This window comes from Paramormyrops kingsleyae, chromosome 8, assembly GCF_048594095.1.
Source record: "Paramormyrops kingsleyae isolate MSU_618 chromosome 8, PKINGS_0.4, whole genome shotgun sequence".
Taxonomy (NCBI): domain Eukaryota; kingdom Metazoa; phylum Chordata; class Actinopteri; order Osteoglossiformes; family Mormyridae; genus Paramormyrops; species Paramormyrops kingsleyae.
In genome coordinates, this window is record NC_132804.1 from 35,340,410 (window position 1) to 35,363,686 (window position 23,277).

The 23,277-nt window shown below is 45.2% G+C and overlaps 1 protein-coding gene across 2 annotated transcripts in view; it reads right to left on the minus strand.

Moving 5' to 3' along the window:
* The window catches only part of LOC111851007 (NLR family CARD domain-containing protein 3-like), a 63,728-nt gene that overhangs the window by 24,660 nt on the left and 15,791 nt on the right, over positions 1 to 23,277 (minus strand). The window contains exons 7-9 of one of the 2 annotated variants that reach the window (XM_072715733.1): positions 20,457 to 20,630; positions 20,296 to 20,342; positions 17,593 to 18,602 (exon numbers count right to left, since the gene is read on the minus strand). The exons of the other annotated variant lie outside the window; for it this stretch is intronic. Of the exons in view, the coding sequence (XP_072571834.1) occupies positions 18,082 to 18,602; positions 20,296 to 20,342; positions 20,457 to 20,630 (742 nt within the window). The 3' untranslated portion in view covers positions 17,593 to 18,081. Of the gene's footprint in view, positions 1 to 17,592; positions 18,603 to 20,295; positions 20,343 to 20,456; positions 20,631 to 23,277 lie in introns of those variants that run through there. 2 annotated transcript variants of the gene reach the window in all.

The window sequence follows — 23,277 nt, forward strand, 5'->3', positions numbered from 1 at the left end:
CACGCGACGACTTTATGCAGTATTCGGTTATGGCCTTATCATGCATTCCATTTGCCCTCGGAACTCGGATTCCGAGTTTTGAAGCCGGAAGTGACGACATGCGCGCTCCCGTTTCTCTGAGATCCAAGAAATATCTCGGACAGCACAGAGGATCCCGAGTTCAGAATCCAAGATGGCTGTACTCTTTATCAACAGAAGGGAAAGTTGTAGTTTTATCCTGTTTAAGCAATACTTCTCATTTGTGGCTCATTAAATCGGTCGCACACACTATACCGTCCAACTTATCTGTGGAGGTGTTGCTACGAAGTTTTATTCATGAAGCTCCGCGCGTAATGTGTTATTGATATTGCTAATAATGGCTACCAATTAACCGGGCTAGAATTGGGTTTCATGATTTGTCGGATTTAAGGTAGTTCGGGCTAATTGTAAGTGAACGAAGATAAAGGCCATTTAAACTGAGGTACCTTAAATCCAACAAGTCCGGCTGAGCAAAAAATCTTGCTTTTTCATATGGGTCCATGGTATTGCTACTTCTGCGGCCACGTTTCAGCGTCTAATGCATATACAGTGGTACCTCATAACTCGCACTTAATCCGTTCAGAACTCCGGATCGAATCCCAAAGAGTTCAAGTTCTGGCTGAATTTTCCCCATAAGAAATCATGGAAAACCAATTAATTAGTTCCTGCTCCCCTAAAATGACACCTAAATATGTTTTTTTTAGCATTTAAACACAAAATGAACCGGATAAAACAAGAAGAGCATATACTGTACTAAACACATCTAAGCACATTTATCAAAACAGTAATTTGTAAAGTAACAAAATAAATGTATCCAAACAATGTGTCCTGCCCCGATCGTCTGCTCCTTCCGTGTGCCACGCCCCCTCGTTAACCCCATGTGGAATCCCCGTGTGATCAGCTGTTTCTGGTTGTTGTCATTAGTCCTCTGTATTTCGTCCGCGTTTCAGTTTGTTTCCCCAGTCTGGTCAATGTATTGTCCGTCTGCGTTTTGCCTGCCTTACCTGTAATTAAACCCCGTATTCCCCGATACCCTGACTTCTGCGCCTTTGTCTCCGTTCCGTCCCTGCTCAGCACAACAATATTATTATAATTAAATGTATTAATTGTTTATTATTAATATTAAAATAATTAATAAGAAATATTTATTTTTAAATGTATTTTATTATATAATTACTGTTACTGTCTGTCATTGTCTAAATGTATTTTTACTGTCTAAATATATGTATTCAGCTAGTGTAAACATGCACGATACTATCACAGCGAATGTGAGGCTGAGACTGAAGCTTTACTCTTTGTTTCTGTTGAGAGACGTGTCGCGTGACTCACTTCCCCACACGAACAAGTTATCTTAAGTCGGCATTCACGGTTTGACTTCTGAGATTCAGATCGAGCTCTAGGTAATTTTTTTCGAACTGGTTGGTTCGACTTTTAAGAAATTCAACTTGTAATGAGTTTGAGAACTGAGGTACCACTGTACTTTTGTCTGGGGTTCCTCGCTGTGAAGCATATCTCGATGATATGATTTATTCTTCCACTTGGGAAGAACATGTTATGGATGTTCAGGTGGTCTTTACTCGTCTGGAAAATGCATGCCTTACTCTAAATTTGGCTAAGTGTGAATTTGGAAAAGCCACTGTTTCCTATTTAGGGAAGCAGGTTGGTCATGGCGAAGTTCGCCCTGTTTTGGCTAAAATCCAGGCTGAGGCTGATTTTGTAGTTCCTGCCACAAAAATAGAACTCTGCAGGTTTTTAGGGATATACTATCGCGGGTTTTGTAGGAATTTTTCTGATGTGGTTTTACCCCTTACGAACTTGCTTGGTGCATCTAGCACTTTTGAGTGGACTAATGATTGCCAGACTGCTTTTGAGGGTATAAAAGCTACCCTGTTCTTTCGGCTCCTGATTTCCAATGCCCATTCAAGCTGGAAGTAGATGCCAGTGCCATTGGAGCTGGTGCTGTGCTCTTACAGGAGGATAGTAGTGGTATAGACCACCATATTTGTTACTTCTCTTCTTAAATTCTTAAGAAGGTGTTCTTAAAACACCAGAAGAATATCTAGCACCATCGAGAAGGAACTAGTCATTGCTAGCGGACAAAGATTTGACAGTTTTCCAAAATTTCTTTGGGTTATTGAGACTTCCCATGGTAGTGGACAGGTAAAAGTCGGCTTTAGCTTTTCTGAGCAAAAGTGGGCCCTGTGCTCCCTGTCTGACACCGTGGAGCTCGATTGGCATTTGCCATAGAAAACCAGAATTTACTTTGTTTATCACACATGTGGGGTCAGTCACTTCCTGAGGCTGCACACTTTTAGTGGTGGCCTTGCACCCTTGTGCCACACTAGCCTTCAGCTCCTGGATTTCAGTGACCAGGTCTGGAGAGTTAGGGGGCACCTATGTGGCACTTTTAGCTGCAGTCACCTGACGAACTGTTGTCTTGGGACTAGGACTAAGCATCTGCCTCTGAGCCTGCCTCTCCTCCTCCTCCCGAATCTCACAGAGCAACTGCAGGAAAGAAGGTGGTCGGATTCTACGCTCCCTTAATCGTAACTGTAATAGCATGACGTCCGATTCCAAAGCGCACCTCAAAATCTGCTCTAGGCGTGCACTATCCTTACGACTGGGCTTTAGCCCACCCTTCTGGGCAACTTTGCTGAGTACACCCTCCAGTCGTCTGAGGAAGGTGGACAACTTCTCACCTACATTCTGTCAAAGAGACCTAAATGCTAAATACAGGTCTTCCCCAGATTCAAAAACCCCAAAAGCCCTTTCCAGTGCCTGAAGATAGTCAGCCGGGGTAGCATTGGGCTCACTAAATCTTACGGCCTGAACTATCTCTAAGGCAGGACCCCTTACATCCATCCATCCATTTTCTCCCGGTTATCCGAGGTCGGGTCGCGGGGGCAGCAGTCTCAGCAGGGAAACCCAGACTTCCCTCTCCCCGGCCACTTCATCCAGCTCCTCTGGGGGAATCCTGAGGCGTTCCCAGGCCAGCCGAGAGACATAGTCCCTCCAGCGTGTCCTGGGTCTTCCCCGGGGCTTCCTCCCAGTGGGACATGCCCGGAATACCTCACCAGGGATGCCCGAGCCACCTCATCTGACTCCTCTCAATGCGGAGGAGCAGCGGCTCTACTCTGAGTCCCTCCCGAATGACCGAGCTCCTCACCCTATCTCTAAGGGAGAGCCCAGCCACCCTGCGGAGGAAACTCATTTCGGCCGCTTGCACTCGCGATCTCGTTCTTTCGGTCACTACCCATAGCTTGTGACCATAGGTGAGGGTAGGAACGTAGATCGACTGGTAAATCGAGAGCTTCGCCTTTTGGTTCAGCTCCTTCTTCACCATGACAGACCGATGCAGCGCCCGCATCACTGCGGACGCTGCACCGATCCGCCTGTCGACCTCCCGCTCCATCGTCCCCCCACTCGTGAACAAGACCCCGAGATACTTAACCCCCTGGGGTCTGAGGCCTCTTTTCCACTTTCGGGGTAGTCTGACATGCCTTGACATTTTAAAATATTTCACCTATCTAAAAAACATTTATCCAAAAGTGTTACATTTGCTTTTATTCAGCACAAACTCAGCACCAATAATCTGAGACCTCTTATAATGATGTTGTTATTCTATTTTTTGTTAAAATCAACTTTAAACATATACTTTTCAAAAACCTATTTTCAGACATGCTGAGAAATTGTAAAAAATCACATTATAGACATTTCTAGGTAAGACTTTTGAGCTCTGAAGCTTATAGACACAGGGGTTGGCTACACATAGGTGAAAGTGACATTCTGAAATTTTATGTAGTTTGATTACTAAAGTGTTAGCACTTTAGAGTGACACTCTTTTTCTCAAAGTCAGTGGCCTTCACAATGAATATTGATGAGGTAGGTGTCCTCACACCTGTAGTAGTTTGCATACTGTCAATGGCCCATCAGTCTGGAATGTCACTGCACCCCACACCCATCACTTTGGAAAGGCAGTTTGAAACGCAAGAAAAGTAGCAACAATAAAATCCCTTTCACAGTTTATTGGTAGATGGAATGAAAAATTAAAAACTGTGACTATATAAATATAGAAAGCGATAAATATGATGCAGTGACTATTATTAATGCTCTGGGGACGAGGGCATCGTCGACCGCATATTTTTCTTGTGTATTTCAGTTTATATCTCGCTGAAATCATTATGTAAAATCATGAAAAAAACACTGACTAAATCCGTTATCCGTCTTCTTTTCAAAACTTCCATTGTCAGAAGTATTAAAGTTTTTAAAATTAGGTTAAATAGGCAAAAAAGCGAATCGTGTCACCTTTCTTTGTCTTACTTGCATCAGGAGTGTATAGGACTGCTCTCAGCTGAAGATCGCTATTCACGTTCTAAATAGGATGGGTTTGAACTGGCGATCTTGTGATTACAGGCAAACAGGCTTAGCACACTGAGCCATGGACACAGGTACAAGAATCGCTGCTGAAAATGGCAACAATTTCTACCTATATATATTTGAAAAGTAGACCGTCCAAGGTTTCTGGGGGTGTTTTTTAAATGTGTATATGACAAAAACTCGCAGTGTTATTTAAATGATTTGGCGAAATTTCTGTCAGGCGGGACCGCCGACCCCAGAGGGTTAAAATAAAGTGCACAAAACACTACTTTTGAATTCATTATTAAATTTTGCGCATAACATTGCGATTAATCACGATTAATCATACAAATCATGCGATTAATCACGATTAAAGATTTTAATCGTTGCCCAGCACTAATATATATATATATATATATTCTTTCCCTGCAAAGAAAACAAGTTTACCTTTTCTCTTTTTCTTTATGCAAAGAAGTCTGGCTTGTCTAACATATTCTGTGCATGTCTGTTAAGTAACCTATCTTAAAAAAAAAAATCAGTACTGAAAGTCTGGTGCGACAAAATGGGAAATAGCAGTAGCAAGTCAAATTGGACTCCTGATCCGGCTTATGATCCGGAAGGTGAAACAGCATTTGAAAGGGAAATGCGAAAACGTGATAAGGGAAATAAGGGTTTACTATGGGGTAAAACATGTAGGGAAGCAGTAGAGGAAAGAACTGGAAAGGACTTTTCGGAGATGTGTGAAATGTGGGCGAAAAGGACAGGTGGCAAGTGGCCAAGAGATGGGTCTTTCGACCCTGCGAAAATAAGGATGGTAAGAAGAAAGATAAAGAAGCGAGAAGGCTGTTGTGGATGTTGCAGAAGTATTGAAGGTGAAGAGGAATGTTTGGAAATGTGGGAAAATGTGGCAAGACAGATCGAAATAGAGGCTGAGAGACGCAAGAATGAGGGAATCATGAAAAAAATAGGCGAGGAAAAAGCAAAGGCAGTCCAAGCACAACAAAGTTTGGATATGTTGTTAACCCCCTGGGGCCTGAGGCCTTTTTTCCACTTTCGAGGTAGTCTGACATGCCTTGACATTTTAAAATATTTCACCTATCTAAAAAACATTTATCCCAAAGTGATACATTTGCTTTTATTCAGCACAAACTCAGCACCAATAATCTGAGACCTCTTAGAATGTTATTATTCTATTTTTTGTTAAAATCAACTTTAAACATATACTTTTCAAAAACCTATTTTCAGACATGCTGAGAAATTGTAAAAAATCACATTATAGACATTTCTAGGTAAGACTTTTGAGCTCTGAAGCTTATAGACACAGGGGTTGGCTACACATAGGTGAAAGTGACATTCTGAAATTTTATGTAGTTTGATTACTAAAGTGTTAGAACTTTGGAGTGACACTCTTTTTCTCAAAGTCAGTGGTCTTCACAATGAATATTGATGAGATAGGTGTCCTCACACCTGTAGTAGTTTGCATACTGTCAATGGCCCATCAGTCTGGAATGTCACTGCACCCCACACCCATCACTTTGGAAAGGCAGTTTGAAACGCAAGAAAAGTAGCAACAATAAAATCCCTTTCACAGTTTATTGGTAGATGGAATGAAAAATGAAAAACTGTGACTATATAAATATAGAAAGCGATAAATATGATGCAGTGACTATTATTAATGCTCTGGGGACGAGGGCATCATCGACCGCGTATCTTTCTCGTGTATTTCAGTTTATATCTCGCTGAAATCATTATGTAGAATCATGAAAAAAACACTGACTAAATCCGTTATCTGTCTTCTTTTCAAAACTTCCATTGTCAGAAGTATTAACGTTTTTAAAATTAGGTTAAATAGGCAAAAAAGCAAATCGTGTCATCTTTCTTTGTTTTACTTGCGTCGGGAGCGTGTAGGACCGCTCTCAGCGGAAGATCGCTATTCACGTTCTAAATGCGCTGCGTTTGAATCGGCGACCACGTGATTGCAGGCACACAGGCTTAGCCCACTGAGCTATGAACACAGGTATGAGCTTCGCTGCTGAAAGTGGCAACACTGGCGCAAAGCTTCAGCGGCAGAGACGTATCCGTGTGCTATATTGTAGCCGATCAGTGTAAACACTACCCAGACATGTGCTCTTGTTTATTTCGGTCACAATGGGCGTATTCACATATTTCTTTACCCAATACTAACTGTCGGATTATCATGTTATTATCATGCGAATAGCGCGATTTGCAAGTGGGTGGGCGATCAGAGCCGCTTCGAGACGCAGACGCTTAAGTCAGTCACTCTTGTTCTTTCAATTCGTATCACGAAGCTGTAAAAATATATTTAGTTTCTACCTATATATATTTGAAAAGTAGACCGTCCAAGGTTTCTGAGAGTATTTTTAAAATGTGTATATGACAAACAGTTTTGCGAAATTTCTGTCAGATCCCGCCGGCGGGATCGCCGGTCCCAAGGGGTTAAAAGAGAAAAAAGAAAGCGGAAGACAGCTGCATCTACCCACCCCTCCCTTCAGCGCCACCAGCTCCCCCTGCTCAGGAAATCCTGCCACCTCCAGCGAGACAGGATCCGCCCCCTGCATACTCGCCAGCGCAAGCCGCAAGAGCTGCAGATTCGGCAGAAGATGAAGAAGACACTCCTCCCCGAAGGAGTGAGCGTATTCAACAACGCATGCAACAGCCTCTGACTGAAGAGCAAAGGGCACCTGTTGGAGTGCCAAGACAGTTCCCCTTGGTGGAAATGCCAAACCCCAGAGACGACGGGATGGTACAGGTGCAGAGGAACTGGGATCTAAGTGAACTGAAGGAGGTGGTCAACAGTCTGCCAGACCCAAACCAAGTGGGAGGGGCCCGTTTCTGGGATGAAGTCCTTGCATTGGATGGAATTTACCAACCCAGTGGAAGGGAATGGGAACAAGTTCTCCGGAGGAAGCTGAAAGGTGACTGGGCCGCAGTGAACGCTGATTTTGGAGGAAATGCCATGAACACTCGGGCTAATCCATTCACTGCAGACATGGCAGGACTGGGAACCAGAATTAAGGAAAAATATAAGAAGACTCCAGACTGGAACAAAATCCAAAAGGAAAAACAAGGATCTGGAGAAACCGTCTCCGAGTGGGAAGCACGTTTGGATGGGCTAATGAAAGACCACTCTGGGATCGACAATGACGAAGCAAGGAGGAACGCCATGAAGACGCTCTTTGTGGCGGGCCTCCGACCCAAGGTCCAGCAGATGGTGAAAACCATATGCCTGGGATGGAGTCAGGCGGAATGGCAAGAACTAAGACGTCACGCTATACATGCAGAAGAGGTAACCCAGGACCAGAAAGAGAGGCAGGCCTCGACTCTGCAACTGGCCCAGCTCCAGTTAGCCCAAGCCCAGCTCCAATACCACCGGGGTGGACCTAACAACAGAAGGGGCCGAACCCCGAGAGAAAGAGGCGGCTTTAGCAGTCGAGACCGGAGACAGTTCCACCGCACCCAACCCCGGGGTGATGACCAAGAGGGATGTTTCCTCTGTGGAAAACAAGATCATTGGAGAAAGGATTGTCCCCAGAATAATGGTCAACAGTGGCCGCCTCCACAGAGGGGAGGAAGAGGAGGAAGCCGTCAGGGGCCCCCACCCCAGTGGGGTACAGATGGCCCACAATGAAGAGGCGAGGGGACTGAGGGACCAGGAAACGGCCAGTTCCTGTCCCTCACAGAGACATCAAGGGAGGACCCCACGATAACCCTCGAGATTGACGATCATGCTGTTGTCTTCTTAGTGGACACAGGAGCTACCAAGTCCACAGTGAAAGACACAGACCTCCCTGGAGTCCCTAAGTCTGGAAATCATGTGACAGTTGTGGGGTCCTCTGGCCTACCCCACACCTTGTTAGAGACTTCCGTTATCCATTGCCACAAGGTCCGGTCCTGTCCATCACGCCTTCCTGTTGAATAACCACTGTCCAGTTAACCTTTTGGGCAGAGACCTACTATGTAAACTGCAATGCAAAATTGATTTGGACGAGAGGGGAGTCCACCTGACCTCTCCCCCACTTGGATTGTATGTTTCCCAAGAAAGTAAGCCATGCTACGCCGCATGGGTCCTCACTGATAACACCATTGGTCGAGAAAAGGTGCCACACTCACTTGAACAACCCCCTATCCTCCATTGCACGGCTCTCTATAGTTCACACTGCGACCACGAGATATGGGAATGGATGATGCTCTTCCTGGAAGAACAGAAACCCCCTGAGACCGTGTTAATGAAGTTTCTGTATGTAAGCGCTTCCGTGGCCGGCATGTCTGTCCAGCTCAACCAAGATCAAAGTACATGGATCATCGATCATCATATGTCCCATGTGTCACTGGGAAAAAGTGACGCCCACCAATGGAAAGATCTAGGCCCATGGATCAAAGACTGCGAAGACAGACACGACTGGATTCCAGTCAAGGATGGCCGAAGTATCACTACTGATGGAACCATTCAAAGACATACCATCTCCCTCACAGTAGATGTCAGGAGAGAAGCGTTCCTCTCTGAAGAACATCGCCAGACCACGAACCTACCAGCCCCACCAACTGAACCTGAGTGGCTGTCTGAGATACCAGAAACCCTATGGGCAAGTGGCAAGAATGACTTTGGGAGAATCTGCACCGCGGCACCACTGCAAGTCCAGCCAAAGTCCAACCACAGACCAGTAAAAGCTCAGTACCCACTCTCACCTGAGGCAGAGAAGGGTATCACCATGGTGCACCAAGAACTGGTACAAAAGGGGGCTCTGAAGGAAATTCCCTACTCCCCCGTTAATTCTCCGATCCTGCCTGTGAGGAAGGCAGATGGATCCTGGCGGTTTGTACAGGACCTGAGGGGGGTGAATGACGCCATACATCCCCGTGCACCTATTGTTCCTAATTCAGTAACTATCCTATCATCCATACCACCTCAGGCTCAGTGGTTTTCTGTTATTGATCTAGCAAATGCATTTTTCTCTGTCCCTGTTCACCCAGACTCGCAGTACTGGTTCGCGCACACCTTTAGAGGCAAGCGTTATACGTGGACAGTGATGCCCCAGGGGTACACTGAGTCACCTAGCGTTTATGCTCAAGAATTAGGAAAGAACTTAGAGGGGTTCAAGCCCCCGGGCGGGAGCACCCTAATTCAATATGTAGGTGACCTGCTGTTGTGTTCCACTCAGTTGTGAGCAAGATACCAAAGCGCTGTTGCTGTTTCTAGCCCAAAATGGCCATAAAGCCTCAAAGGCAAAACTGCAGTTAGTCAAACAGGAGGTTCAATATCTCAGACATGTCCTCAATCACCTAGGCAGGCGCCTAGGTCTAAAACGGGTAGAAGGGATTCGCAAGGCCCCCATCCCAGATACTAAAAGGCAATTGATGAAATGGATGGGAATGGTCGGCTACTGCCGTCCCTGGATACAGGATTTTGCTGAAAGATCCCAACCTTTACTAGACCTTATGCATGGGGGACAAGGACTTAGACCTAATGACAGACTGGACTGGACGACTAAGGCTGAGACGGCGTTCGCTGACCTTAAACAAGTGCTATGCGATGTGCCCGCTTTAGGAGTACCAAATTTTTCCAAGCCATTTCAATTGTATGTGGATGAACGGCATGGTTTCATGACCGCCGTCCTTGGCCAGATTCATGGTGACAGGTTGCGCCCCATTGTGTATTATTCTAAACGTCTGGACACGGTGGCCAGCTCTCTGCAAGCCTGCCGCAGATTTAGTCCAAATGCATCCCCTTGTGGTGCACACCTCGCATGCTGTGCATGCCCTAATAACGCAGACTAAAACATCTCACCTTACTACTGCGCGTCTGATTCACTACCAAAACATCCTGCTTACTCTCTCCAATGTGACCCTCCAAAGGTGTTCCACAATAAACCCGGCCACACTTCTTCCCACTGAAATGGAAGGTTCCCCTCATGACTGTGTTGAGGTTGCTCAATCCCTCGCTAAGCCTAGATCAGACCTGGGTGAAGACCCATTGCCAAATTCTGAGTTCATTTTTGTGGATGGGTGCTCCCTTAGGCTCCCTGATGGGAGCCCATCTACCTCTTACGCTGTGGTAGCGTCAGAGGGCCAATTGCTGTCTGGAGGTAAGTTACCGTCCACCTGGTCAGCACAGGCTGCAGAGCTGTTCGCCCTAGCCCAGGCCTGCCGCCAGTTCGCAGGTGAGGATGTCACGATATTCACAGATTCCAGGTATGCATTCGGGGTATGCCATGACCATGGAGCCCTCTGGAAACAGAGGGGCTTCCTCACCAGCACAGGTAAACCAATACAGCACCATGAGTTAGTCCAAGACCTCCTTTCTGCCATCCAACTGCCTCACTCCATTGCTGTGGTTAAGTGTAAGGCTCACAAGGGGTGCTCTGACCCGGTCAGCATTGGTAACTTCTGGGCCGATTGGTGGGCTAAGAGGGCAGCCTTACACACTGATGCCCCAGTGGCGCTCATGCCTTCACGGGTATTACATGACACTCACACCCTCCTTGATGTCCAGTCGGGTGTGACAGAGGGGAAGAACACATAGTGGAATGGGGTTAGCTTCATTTGAGGTGCTCACCGGGAGACCAGTGCCGCTCCCATACCCGGGAGGCACCATCAAGTTAGAAACTGTTGATGGCGATTTACTACCCTATGTGTCTAGTTTACAGATTTCCTTGAAGAGGATCCATAGCCAGATCAGGGCTGCTCAGGTCGGACTGGAGCCAAATCAGCCAGAGACCATAGGACCAGGAGAGTGGATCCTGATCAAGGACCTGCGCCGGAAGCATTGGCATCAACCGAGGTGGCGGGGACCATACCAAGTCCTTCTCTCCACACCTAACGCCGTGAAGGTCGACGGTATCTCCTCCTGGGTCCTGGCACTGCAAGAGATCTTAGTCCTCCTGAAAGACTATGATTTGGAGACGTAGATTGGGGTATTGGGCCCCAGCTATAAGCATTATTATTGGTTGTGTAATTTTGTGTTCTATTATTGCTTATGTAGGGTATATGTATAATCATGTGAATCTAAAGGAAAGCAGAGATGATATAAAGGGTGAAGGAACAAAAACATATCATATGCCTCAACTGAATTCGTATTGGCAATTTGCAAATTTCTCGGTGATGCAACAAAACGTTTCTGGTCATTGTTTGGTATGCACTTTGATTCCTCACTCAGTGGAACAACCGTTTCCTTCATTGTTGCATTCACTGCAGTGAAAGAGGAACTCACGGCTGTCCGTTTAATGACCACCCAAAATAGATTAGCCCTAGACATACTGCTAGCCACGGAAGGAGGAGTTTGCGCTATGGTGGGAGACCATTGCTGCACGTACATTCCCCCAAATGACGAGGACAACGGCAATTTGTCACAGGCCATCGCCAAAATGCATGAGGTCGCCCATGCGCTGTACGGTCAGGAGTCTCATGATAATGGCATATGGCCATGGCCCCTGAATATGTTTCAGGCATGGTTTGGGAAGTGGACATTGATTATCCTCTCTGCTCTCCCTATTGTTTTATTGCTTGTCTGTGTGTGTTTCTTTGTTCCATGCTGTATACCATGTTGTTCTACTATGGCTCAATTTCATCCACGGGCGTCACGTCATCAGATGGTACAGCTTATGCAGGACGTTCCACCGCAGAGGAAGAAGCAACAGACAGCACGTTCTGCTGCCTCCCATGCCCAGCTGGAATGGACTGCTCCTGGGAACCCTTACTCCTCGGACGAGGACGACGTCAGTGTGTGATACAAGAATGATTTTGTATCAAAGGGGGGAATGTAGTGGAAAATTACCACCAAGCATGATGTCTGATGGTTACTAAGGAAGTTAGGCTGCAAAATAAGGTTGCTATGCTCGAAGAAACAGATGCAAGAGACTGGGGAGGGGGTTTTAGACCTTACCCATGTTAAGCTAGACAAGAGATGAATTTTTATTCCATATATGGTAAATATAAGATGCTTGTGCTAGACGAAAAGCTTGTCCTGAGCATAGAATGTGCAAAAGCAGACATGGGTCTTCCGGTTGTGGTTGCAGAGAAAGGTCATTTGTCTGTCAATATAAAATGAAAGCAGCTGCGTCTGCTTTTTGGAGAACTTCTCAGAACTGTCTGCGGAGAGTCTCCCCGAGCTCGCATAGAAAGATATCTCAATAAATGAAACCAAGCTAAACCATTGGACTCATCTGTTGCTTCCTACCTCCAAATTTCCATAACACATGTTAATCTTCTTAAAGCTTATTTCTCTCCTGTACCTGTTGGGTTGATAACTCCTCCTGCACATCCCCCTCCTATTAGTAGTAGATTTCTTGAGGCGACGCCCTTGCAGCAAGAACATGATGGGGAACTGGCTCTCCTGAGATTACTGAGGGACGGTTACAGAATTCTGAGATGCGGCAGAATTGTATAGCTATCTCTCCGATCTGTCAGACAGGGAAAGGGCTGACATTATTGAGTTGGTTGATGCTTTTCCATCTCTTTTTCCAGATGTGCCAACTCGTACCACAGTCATTGAACAAAATATCGATCTTGGATCAGCCCAGCCTATTAAACAACATGCCTATCGAGTAAACCCCACAAAAAGGGCAATACTGAGGAAAGAGGTGGAATATTTGTTAAAACATGATTTGGCTGAGCCCAGTTTTAGCCCATGGAGCTCGCCTTGCTTGCTGGTGGGTAAGCCGAATGTAACTTATACAGTAGGTTTTGTATGGATTATAGAAAGCTGAATACCGTTATACAACCAGATTGTTTTCCTCTTCCCCGTGTGAATGATTATGTTGATCATGTTGGAGCAGCTAAGTTCATTAGTAAATTTGATTTACTAAAGGATTATTAGCAAGTGCCTTTGATCCAGCATGCTAGAGAGCTATCTGCTTTTATTACTCCAGATAACTTCCTTCAATATAAAGTTATGCCTTTTGGGGTTCGGAACGCACCTGCCACCTTCCAACGTCTTATTAACTATGTCTTAAGTGGAATGTCTGGGTGTGAGGCTTACCTGGATGATGTAGTTGTGTTTAGTTCCACCTGGCCAGAACATCTTGAGCAGATTAAGGAGCTTTTTCAATGTTTATCCAGTGCTAATCTCACAGTAAACCTTGCCTAGTGTGAGTTTGGCAAGGCAACAGTTACTTATTTTGGTAAAGTGGTTGGTCAGGGCCAGGTTTATCCTGTAAGAGCCAAAGTTGAGGCCATTCGTAATTTTTTAGTGCCCTCCAATCGCCCGGAATTGCGGCGGTTTTTGGAAATGGTATGGTACTATTGAGGGTTTTGCCAGAATTTCTCTATAGTTGTCACTCCTCTGATTAACCTCCTTAGTAGTAAAATTCCTTTTGAGTGGACAGATGCCACTCAACAGGCCTTTGAGGCTGCTAAAGCATTACTAGTCAGTGCTCCTGTCTTGGCTGCTCCGAGGTTTGAAGAACCTTTTCAATTAGCTGTTGATGCCAGCGACTGGGGTGCGGGAGCTGTTCTTCTCCAGATAGCTCCTGATGGAGTTGAACATCTGGTATGTTATTTCTCAAAGAAATTTAACAGAGAATAGTTGGGCTATTCTACTATGGAGAAGGAGGCTTTAGCTCTTGTCCTGGCTGTTTTAATATTTCAAAATTTATTTGAGTAATGCCCGTAGTCCTATTACTGTCTACACTGATCACAACCCATTGGTATTTATTGACAGGATGCGGAACTCTAATCAGCGGGTTATGCGATGGAGTCTTATTCTTCTGCCATATCCCCTAAAGATAATACATTAGAGGTATCGATAATGTCACTGCTGATGCTTTGTCTCGAGTATAATTACTCTGTGGTAGATTCTATTCTTTATTTCTCCTGTTACGACCCCCCCCCCCTGCTTTTCCTGCAGTCAGTGTAGTGGCCATTTAGTGACTACATGTTGTAGGGGAGGACGTTAATTGCCCACACCTGGCGCCGGTTTGGGTATAAAAGCGCCTGCGGATATTTTGGACGTCCTCCGCTCCTCTCTCCAAATACTCGCGCACCCCTGCATTTCTATCCCTGCATTTCGCATAGTTTCGCAAACTTTTACCTCTAGACCGGTTTTACCCTTGTGTTTGAACTAATAAATTAAGTGTTTCTTAAATTATTACCTTGTTGTTGGTCTCCCTTTTTTTATGCTGCGGTCTTACACGAGCTGGCCGTAACAAACATTTAAAGAAATTATTTTGCCCCTGCTGCTAGAAGCATACCATCATACGTTACAATATAGCGTTATGGCTCCTTTCTGGAATGATGCAACAATAGTTGTAATACCTAAGGAGGGTAAGGATCCTACCAAATGTCAGTCTTACAAACCCATATCCCTGCTGAATACAGACATACGCATACTAACAACCATTCTGGCAAAATTTTAACAATTATCACAAAAATCATTCATCCTGATCAGACAGGGTTTATAGTGGGAAGGTATTACGGAGACAATGTCAGGAGGTTATTAAATTTGATGACACACCCAACTGTTAGAGAAGAGACCGCAATGATTCTGTCCCTTGATGCCGAGATGTCTTTGATCAAGTATCCTGGCAATACCTATTTCAAACACTGAAACAATTCCGATTTGGCCCCAACTTCATAAAATGGGTAGAGGGCTTGTATTCTAATCCACAAGCTACTGTGAAAGTAAATGGACACACTTCTGCCCGATTTGCATTAGCTCGTGGATGTAGGCAGGGTTGTCTCATCACCGCTGCTGTTTAACATCAGTATTGAGCCTCTTGCACAATCAATTAGAGATGATAGTAACGTAAAGGGTCTGTCTATAAATAAAGAGCAAGATAAAGTTTCGCTGTATGCAGACATTGTCCTCTTATACATAGCAGATCCAGAGTACTCAATCCCGTCTTTAAGGAACTTCATCTCTAACTATGGCTTTTTCTCTGGATATAAGGTGAACATGGACAAAACCATGTCTATAGATATAGCAGGCAATATTCCGCAAGGGTTCAAGCTTCTAAGTGGGTTTAAATGGCCTAAAACTGGCATTAAATACCTGGGTATTCAAATTCCCCTCTCACTAAAAAACCTATATGATGCCAATTACAAGCATATTATTCAAGAAATCAGCAAAGACCTGGACCGCTGGGCAGCACTCCCCCTGTCTTTAGGAGGCCGAATTGAAAGTATACGTATGAATGTGCTCCCTAGGCTCCTATACCTGTTTCAGATGCTACCCATTGAAATACCTAAATCTGCTTTTGATGTATTGAATAGGCTAATTTCAAAGTATGAATGGCAAGGGAAACGCCCAAGAGTTAGACTAAAAACACTACAGCTATCTAAATTACATGGAGGGCTCAAACTTCCAAATCTAAAGTATTATTTTTGGGCTGCGCAATTAAGACCCCTGATAATATGGATGCAAGATCTCACAGACTCACGTTGGCTCAATATTGAAAAAAGCATATATCTAACCCCCTTACAGACGCTGCCGTTTTGTGATATTTCCCCACAAAAAATCCCAATGAGTGAATGGACTCATACTACGCTAAAACTCTGGTGGAAAGTAAAATCATCATTCGGTCTGCCCAAAGCAATTTCAGCACTAACTAATATAGGATATATTCAAGACTTCATACCATCTCATACAGATGCAGGCTTTAGAAGATGGTCAGCACATGGACTTTCTAATTTGTATCAGCTCCACAAGGATGGATGCCTTAAATCATTTGACCAGTTAAAAGTGGAATTCAAAATTCATACACATGTTACTACATATTCAATGAAAAGAGCCAGAAATAGTGACATGAGTTCGGTTTTTCTTATTTATTTATCCAACTGAATGTTGCAACTACACCATTAGTCATCTTCATGTACTGTAGCCAAGACTTTGGTGATCAGATATCTGGGATCAAAACAAACTGCCAGCATTGCTTACTATGTACTTTTATAATGTGTCTGCAATTGTTCCAAACTGCATTTTGCAATGTCTATACTTTGATGTCAAACTACAAACTTAACATAAATCTGATATACAGTAAAACTGGTCTAAGTCGCCGTCTTGTAACTCGTCAATGTGCCTAAGTCGACGCTCAAGCAAAAGTCCCGATTTTTCCTAACGATGTTTCCTTTAAAATTCCTTGTGTAACTCGTCGCTTGTAAGTCGTCAAATTCCCTTAGTCGTCACCTAAATCCCAGTCCCGAAGAACACAAATGAATGGATTTTCCTACCTGTAAGTCGACACCCCAATCGCTGCATTCCCGCCGCCTGCTTCACAACGCCTGCTTGTTACCACGGCAATGTAGAAACGGGGAATCCCCACCTATCGCACTAGTCGCTCCCTGGTCTTAAGTCTCACGTGTATAGTGCGGTGTAGTAGAGGTATGGTGTTATATTTACTAGTCGGCAAAACGGCGAGATAGACATAAGTCGCCAAAGTGTCGACTTAGGTGTATCTCGTCAATTCTCTAAGTCGTCACTTTTAAGCTGGTCCCGCGAGTGTCGACTTAGACCGGTTTTACTGTATTTACAAAGTACACTAACTTAAAGATGAGTTTAGTGCCAAAACAAATATATAAGAAATAATTTATTTGCCATGAATTAAGTTTATGATATTGAATGAAATGTGTGACCATGCCCCAGTCAGTGAAAGTCTGTTCCCTACCCCTAGACTCCAAAGGGTTAAGAGCCCTCGGGACCCACGGGATAGTATCCCATACTGCCCTGGCCCCCTTATTAGACAGGCGTGCCTCCCTGAAGTGGTAAGCTGTTAGCGGTGGCAGCTCTGTGGCGGCAATGCGGGCTTTGGGCACCTGCAGGGATGAAGCAGCGGTGATGTCTGGGGTGAGCCCTGCCGTATTCCAGATCGGGAGGGGTCCCTTAAGATATCTGACGGAGAGAGAAGCTGCAGAGAGAGAGACGGCCCCCAGGAAGATTGTTGGTTTTTCGTCCAGTCTACTCTCCTTTGGCTTCTTGCTATTCTTCCTCCAGTTGGTGGCTGGTGGCAGAGGTTGGACCATCTCCGGGAGGACAGACGGCAGTTCGGCAACTTCCGCCCTGTGTAGCTGGATCCTCCCCTCAGTCACGCACTTCACCAGCTACCAGAGGTTTTCGTGCACCTTGCTCATGAGGTATACGTTCCCGGGCGGAGGCATCTCCCTAAGGAGGGTCCCGCTCCGGCTGGCTAACTCCAGCGCCACGGGATCTTCCCGGACCTCGGGCTGGTTTAGCCAGAATATTACTTCCTGGAGTAAACTGAGGTGTTATTTCTCGGCTCGCAGAAGTGAGTCTTCTTGGAGTTCCGTCATTCTGTCAGGTCCGAGTGTTGGGTAAGCGAGCAAGGAGTCAGGATGAGGCAGCCAAAATGCAGGAAACGGGGTTTATTCAGGACAAACAGGCAGACAAGGTAAACCACGGAAAAGATTTCAATGACGGAACTGTGGAAACAGACTTCAACGCGGATTTCAATACACAGGACTACTCAGAAATAACACGAAACAGCTGAATACCATCAGGAATTCACACGAGGTAACGAGGGGGGCGTGGCACACGGAAGGATCGTACGAGCAGGTCATGACAAGGATTATATTAATTACAGGTTAGTCAGAGAGAAAAAACTATAAAATTATATTTTTCTTGTTTATTCAGCTCACTGAACACAGGCATTTATTTTAGTCATACATTTAAGAGTAAAAAGGATTATAAAGGTTAAAAAGCAGAGATTTTACCTTTTTGCAAGGAGAACCAGCAACACGTCACAGCGACAATGAGGAGTTTGGATAAACATAAAACCCTGGATAGAGGGGCTCAGTGAATGAGGAGGTGAATCTGTACAGGGGGGTCAGTCCACCAGAGGAGACTCTGTAGAAGGACAGAGCACCAGCCTCCCAGTCCAGATACACTCCTACTCTGCGGGAACCTGAGGACTTTATGGGTATGTCAGTCTGTTTATTATTGTGGCGGACAGAGTAACCGACAGGATCACAGCGCAGCATCCATGACTTGTCATTGCGTCCAAGCCGACAGTCAGCATTGTCTCCTTTCCTCCCGATTCCTTTATAAGTCACTCCTATATCAGCTCCATCTCCACTCCACTCAGCCTCCCAGTAACAGCGGCCAGTCAGACTCTCTCTGCACAGAACTTGGTACCAGCGGTCAAATCTCTCTGGATGATCAGGATATGGCTGCTCTTCACCTCCTGTCACCTTCCTGTTCCCCCCTGACAGAGACAGGCGTCTGTTTGCTGTGTTGGGGTCCAGCGTCAGCTGGCAGGAGTCTGTAGGCAGGAGGAAGAATTATTAATACCATCAGGCAGCCTATACGTTTCTGTACGATATAAAAACAGCACAGCTTCCCCGAATGAAACAGGAATTTAACTTTATGAAAAGCTCAGGAAATGCTGGACGGGGGACACGACACCAGCGGGAAGAGTTGCCAAAATGGCAAAATTTCTGATACAAATGCCTCCGAAAATGATTCCGGCGCCGGAGTTGCGCTCCATGACGATCTAGTATTTGCAGCGATTGTCTGACATGGTCTTTAGTCACAGCAAAGCCGGTCTGAATGCATTTCACATGCATTGGCTTATTTCCGTGAAGCGTGTCATACTGTATCTACTGATCTGGGAGAAACACTGTGGTGTCAAGCAGGGCAAAATAGGTGCTGCGCAAAGTTGAAAAATTAACGATAATACCGTCTACAAACCATCAGTAAAAGCGGATTAAACTATACAGATCGTGCATCATGAAAAACAGGATGGTTACCTCATTAATTCAGAAAAACAGAAAAATATTGCTCAGAAAAACGGGATTATTATCTCATTAATTCGGAAAAAACAGGATGATTATTACGTTAAATCGGAAAAACTGAATTGACTTGTTTTTCAGATGAATAGAATACGCTTCCATAGAAAACCGCTTACCGCGAGGCGTGAGCCCCGCATCTCGCGCAGGTACGTCGCCGCTCTAATCTGTTAACATGGGCGCCAAAATGAAATTTGATATTTTCCACCGCACATCCAGTGTGTCACGGGCGCAAATTTCTTTTAGCAGCTAGGGTAGTTTGGGAAATCTTATTAATATCCATGAGCAAAGACCTACATGATTAGCTGGCTCATTAATATGTATGAGAGGATCGCTGCCTGATTAGCCAGTCAACATCAACATGTGCTGCCTGTTTTTTCACTCTAAGGCAGGGCTGCCCAAATCCAGTCCTGGGGGTCCGGAGCCCAGTGTAGCTTAGTTCTTTCCCTGTTCCACCATAAATGATTCAGCTCAAGTGCTGTGTGGTAATTAGCACAAGGAGTTGAATCAGTTATGTTAAATAAGGGGAAACCCAAAAATGTGCAGGACTCTGGCCCTCCAGGACTGGATTTGGGCACCCCTGATTTAAGGCATTCACTGGCCAATCAGGAATATTCTCTCATGAGTATTAAGGGATGCTCCAGAACCACCCTGTAAAAATGTAAATTCACATTTCGCACTTGAGGAGAGAGTCCAGTGTCACTGCCTACGGGTGCCGTCTTAGGACAATACTAACAAATCTCACACAGAAAACACATACACTCACGGCGTGTGCAAAAAACACAAATGCAAAGGATTCTTTTTGCGAAATTAAAGATGTACAACTACATCAGAATATATTTTAACCATCTTACCCTCCCACACAAATACAAAGACAATATGAGCAGCTATAAAGTATTTGTAAAAATATTTTTAAAAACGACTAAATTAATTCAAAGTGTTTTTGGTGATGATTTTGCTGTTTTATTTTTCTCATTTGGATGTGTAAAATGACACAAACAGAAACTCACCTAAACACAAACATGGAAATCCATCTACACACAATGCAAAAGCCACACTCATCACAACAATTGTGTAAATACAACCATAACATAGTATTAATGGTATTATTTACAGATCATGTTTAAAAAACAGATCACTGTTTAAAAAACATGCAAACACACTTACATTTCTGTAAGCCTGGTCTGGTCCTGCACTCTCCACTGTGGTCCACACTATAGGAGAAGCAGAATGACGTAGTGCTGCTGTATCCATTTATTTATTGGTGCCTCTTCTTCACATACATGCATAAGTATCTGTAGCATGTCAAACTCACACTCTGTACTCACTTCAGCTTCTCCAGTTTACAGCTGGGATCCTCCAGTACAACAGAGAGCAGCTTCACTCCTGAGTCTCCTGTTTGATTGTAGCTCAGGTCCAGCTCTCTTAGATGTGAGGGATTTGACCTCAGAGCTGAAGCCAGGGAAGAACAGCCTTCTTCTGTGACTCTACAGCCTGACAACCTATAGAAAGGAAATCACAAAATACAGGTGGCAACGATTCTTCAGAATGCCAGTGCTGATGTGCCCAAAGGGACCAGCGACTGGCCTGGACCCACCAGACCAAACAGCCCATCAGCACCTCCCCCTTTTCCTCCATCCCTGATCATCCTGTTCCTGATAAAAAGCTGCCATTCGGGGGTAATGTTCTACACTTGAGTTTGCCTGTGTGTCTCTGTTCCTTCGGCCGCTACACACAGTTCACTGAAGCTCATCTTTTAGCCACACTGACTCTGTAGTAACAGACAAAAATCAGCCAGGTTAAAAATTAAACCATCCAGTGACAGTGACCCACTGCATGAAACTTAGAACAACTGGATTCCCTGGACTCCTGCCACAAGAAGAGCACTAATGGCAGAGAGGATGAGGCCCTGGGGTGATGCCAAGAGCAAATGGTGTGACATCACAGGTGCAGGAAAGTAGGCTAAACCCCAAAGGGTGACGATCAGCACCACAGCACTGGACTGAAACCACTAGATCCCCGCAGTCAGCCGCAGAAACACCCATGAGGAAGTGAGGAATGCCAACAGGAGGCGACCAGCAGCTGATAAGAACTTTAGAGAGGGGGCAGTATTGCCTCCCCCAGGACGACTCAAAGCCTGCACCGTTGACAACCCCACAATGAAAATGACTTCACTGTGATGGTCCATCCGCATCTGCGTGACGTATGAACCAGCCCTGGACAGCAGGGGGGGAGGCCGACTGGTGAGCAGGCCACTTGTCATCTTTCTCTCTCTCTCTCTGAAGACAGACGGCCTGGGGGATGACCACACGGAAGGGACTGCCACCTCCCACCTGCTCAGCCCGTCACCAAGGAGCCGGGCCCAGCCATGTGCCCTTTCTAAATGTACCCCCTTTTCCCCCTAAAATAAACACTGTCCATTTGGGGTGTCCACCACAACCCAGTGTCTCCTGCCTCCTTACCCAAAAGAGGAGACTAACCTGGGAAAGATTAACCTTCACATCCAGATCAGAACAGAGCTGGGAAACGCCCCCACCTGACTGCCGAGGGGAATCGCTGACGATCCCCCCAGGGAGAGGGCTGTACAGAGCCTCCCATGTTCTGGCTGTGAAAACACTGGCAGCAGGTGAATATGTGTACAGTGGATGTCAAAAGCTGACATACCCCTATTGTATCTGTGCGCTGAGCTAAAGCTTTTCAAGGTATTTTTATTTAAATAGTTCCTCTTCTTATACACTCACCTAAAGGATTATTAGGAACACCTGTTCAATTTCTCATTAATGCAATTATCTAATCAACCAATCACATGGCAGTTGCTTCAATGCATTTAGGGGTGTGATCCTGGTCAAGACAATCTTCTGAACTCCAAACTGAATGTCAGAATGGTAAAGAAAGGTGATTTAAGCAATTTTGAGCGTGGCATGGTTGTTGGTGCCAGACGGGCCGGTCTGAGTATTTCACAATCTGCTCAGTTACTGGGATTTTCACGCACAACCATTTCTAGGGTTTACAAAGAATGGTGTGCAAAGGGAAAAACATCTAGTATGCGGCAGTCCTGTGGGCGAAAATGCCTTGTTGATGCTAGAGGTCAGAGGAGAATGGGCCGACTGATTCAAGCTGACAGAAGAGCAACTTTGACTGAAATAACCACTCGTTACAACCGAGGTATACAACAAAGCATTTGTGAAGCCACAACACGCACAGCCTTGAGGCGGATGGGCTACAACAGCAGAAGTCCCCACCGGGTACCACTCATCTCCACTACAAATAGGAAAAAGAGGCTACAATCTGCACGAGCTCACCAAAATTGGACAGTTGAAGACTGGAAAAATGTTGCCTGGTCTGATGAGTCTCGATTTCTGTTGAGACATTCAAATGGTAAAGTCAGAATTTGGCGTAAACAGAATGAGAACATGGATCCATGATGCCTTGTTTCCACTGTGCTGGCTGGTGGTGTAATGGTGTGGGGGATGTTTTCTTGGCACACTTTAGGCCCCTTAGTGCCAATTGGGCATCGTTTAAATGCCACGGCCTACCTGAGCATTGTTTCTGACCATGTCCATCCCTTTATGACCACCATGTACCCATCCTCTGATGGCTACTTCCAGCAGGATAATGCACCATGTCACAAAGCTCGAATCATTTCAAATTGGTTTCTTGAACATGACAATGAGTTCACTGTACTACAATGGCCCCCACAGTCACCAGATCTCAACCCAATAGAGCATCTTTGGGATGTGGTGGAACGGGAGCTTCGTGCCCTGGATGTGCATCCCACAAATCTCCATCAACTGCAAGATGCTATCGTATCAATATGGGCCAACATTTCTAAAGAATGCTTTCAGCACCTTGTTGAATCAATGCCACGTAGAATTAAGGCAGTTCTGAAGGCGAAAGGGGGTCAAACACCGTATTAGTATGGTGTTCCTAATAATTCTTTAGGTGAGTGTGTGTATATATATATATATATATAAAAATAGCTCCCATTGTTTATTTTCATTTCAGCCTTTACAAAAACAGAGGGTGACTGAAGTGGCAAATTTTCTGCGTTTTACTTAAATAAATCTAACCACTTCTTCATATGAGCAGACTAGATGATTTTTTGACTCGTATCCACATCCATTCTAACATCCACTTCATTAACAAGCT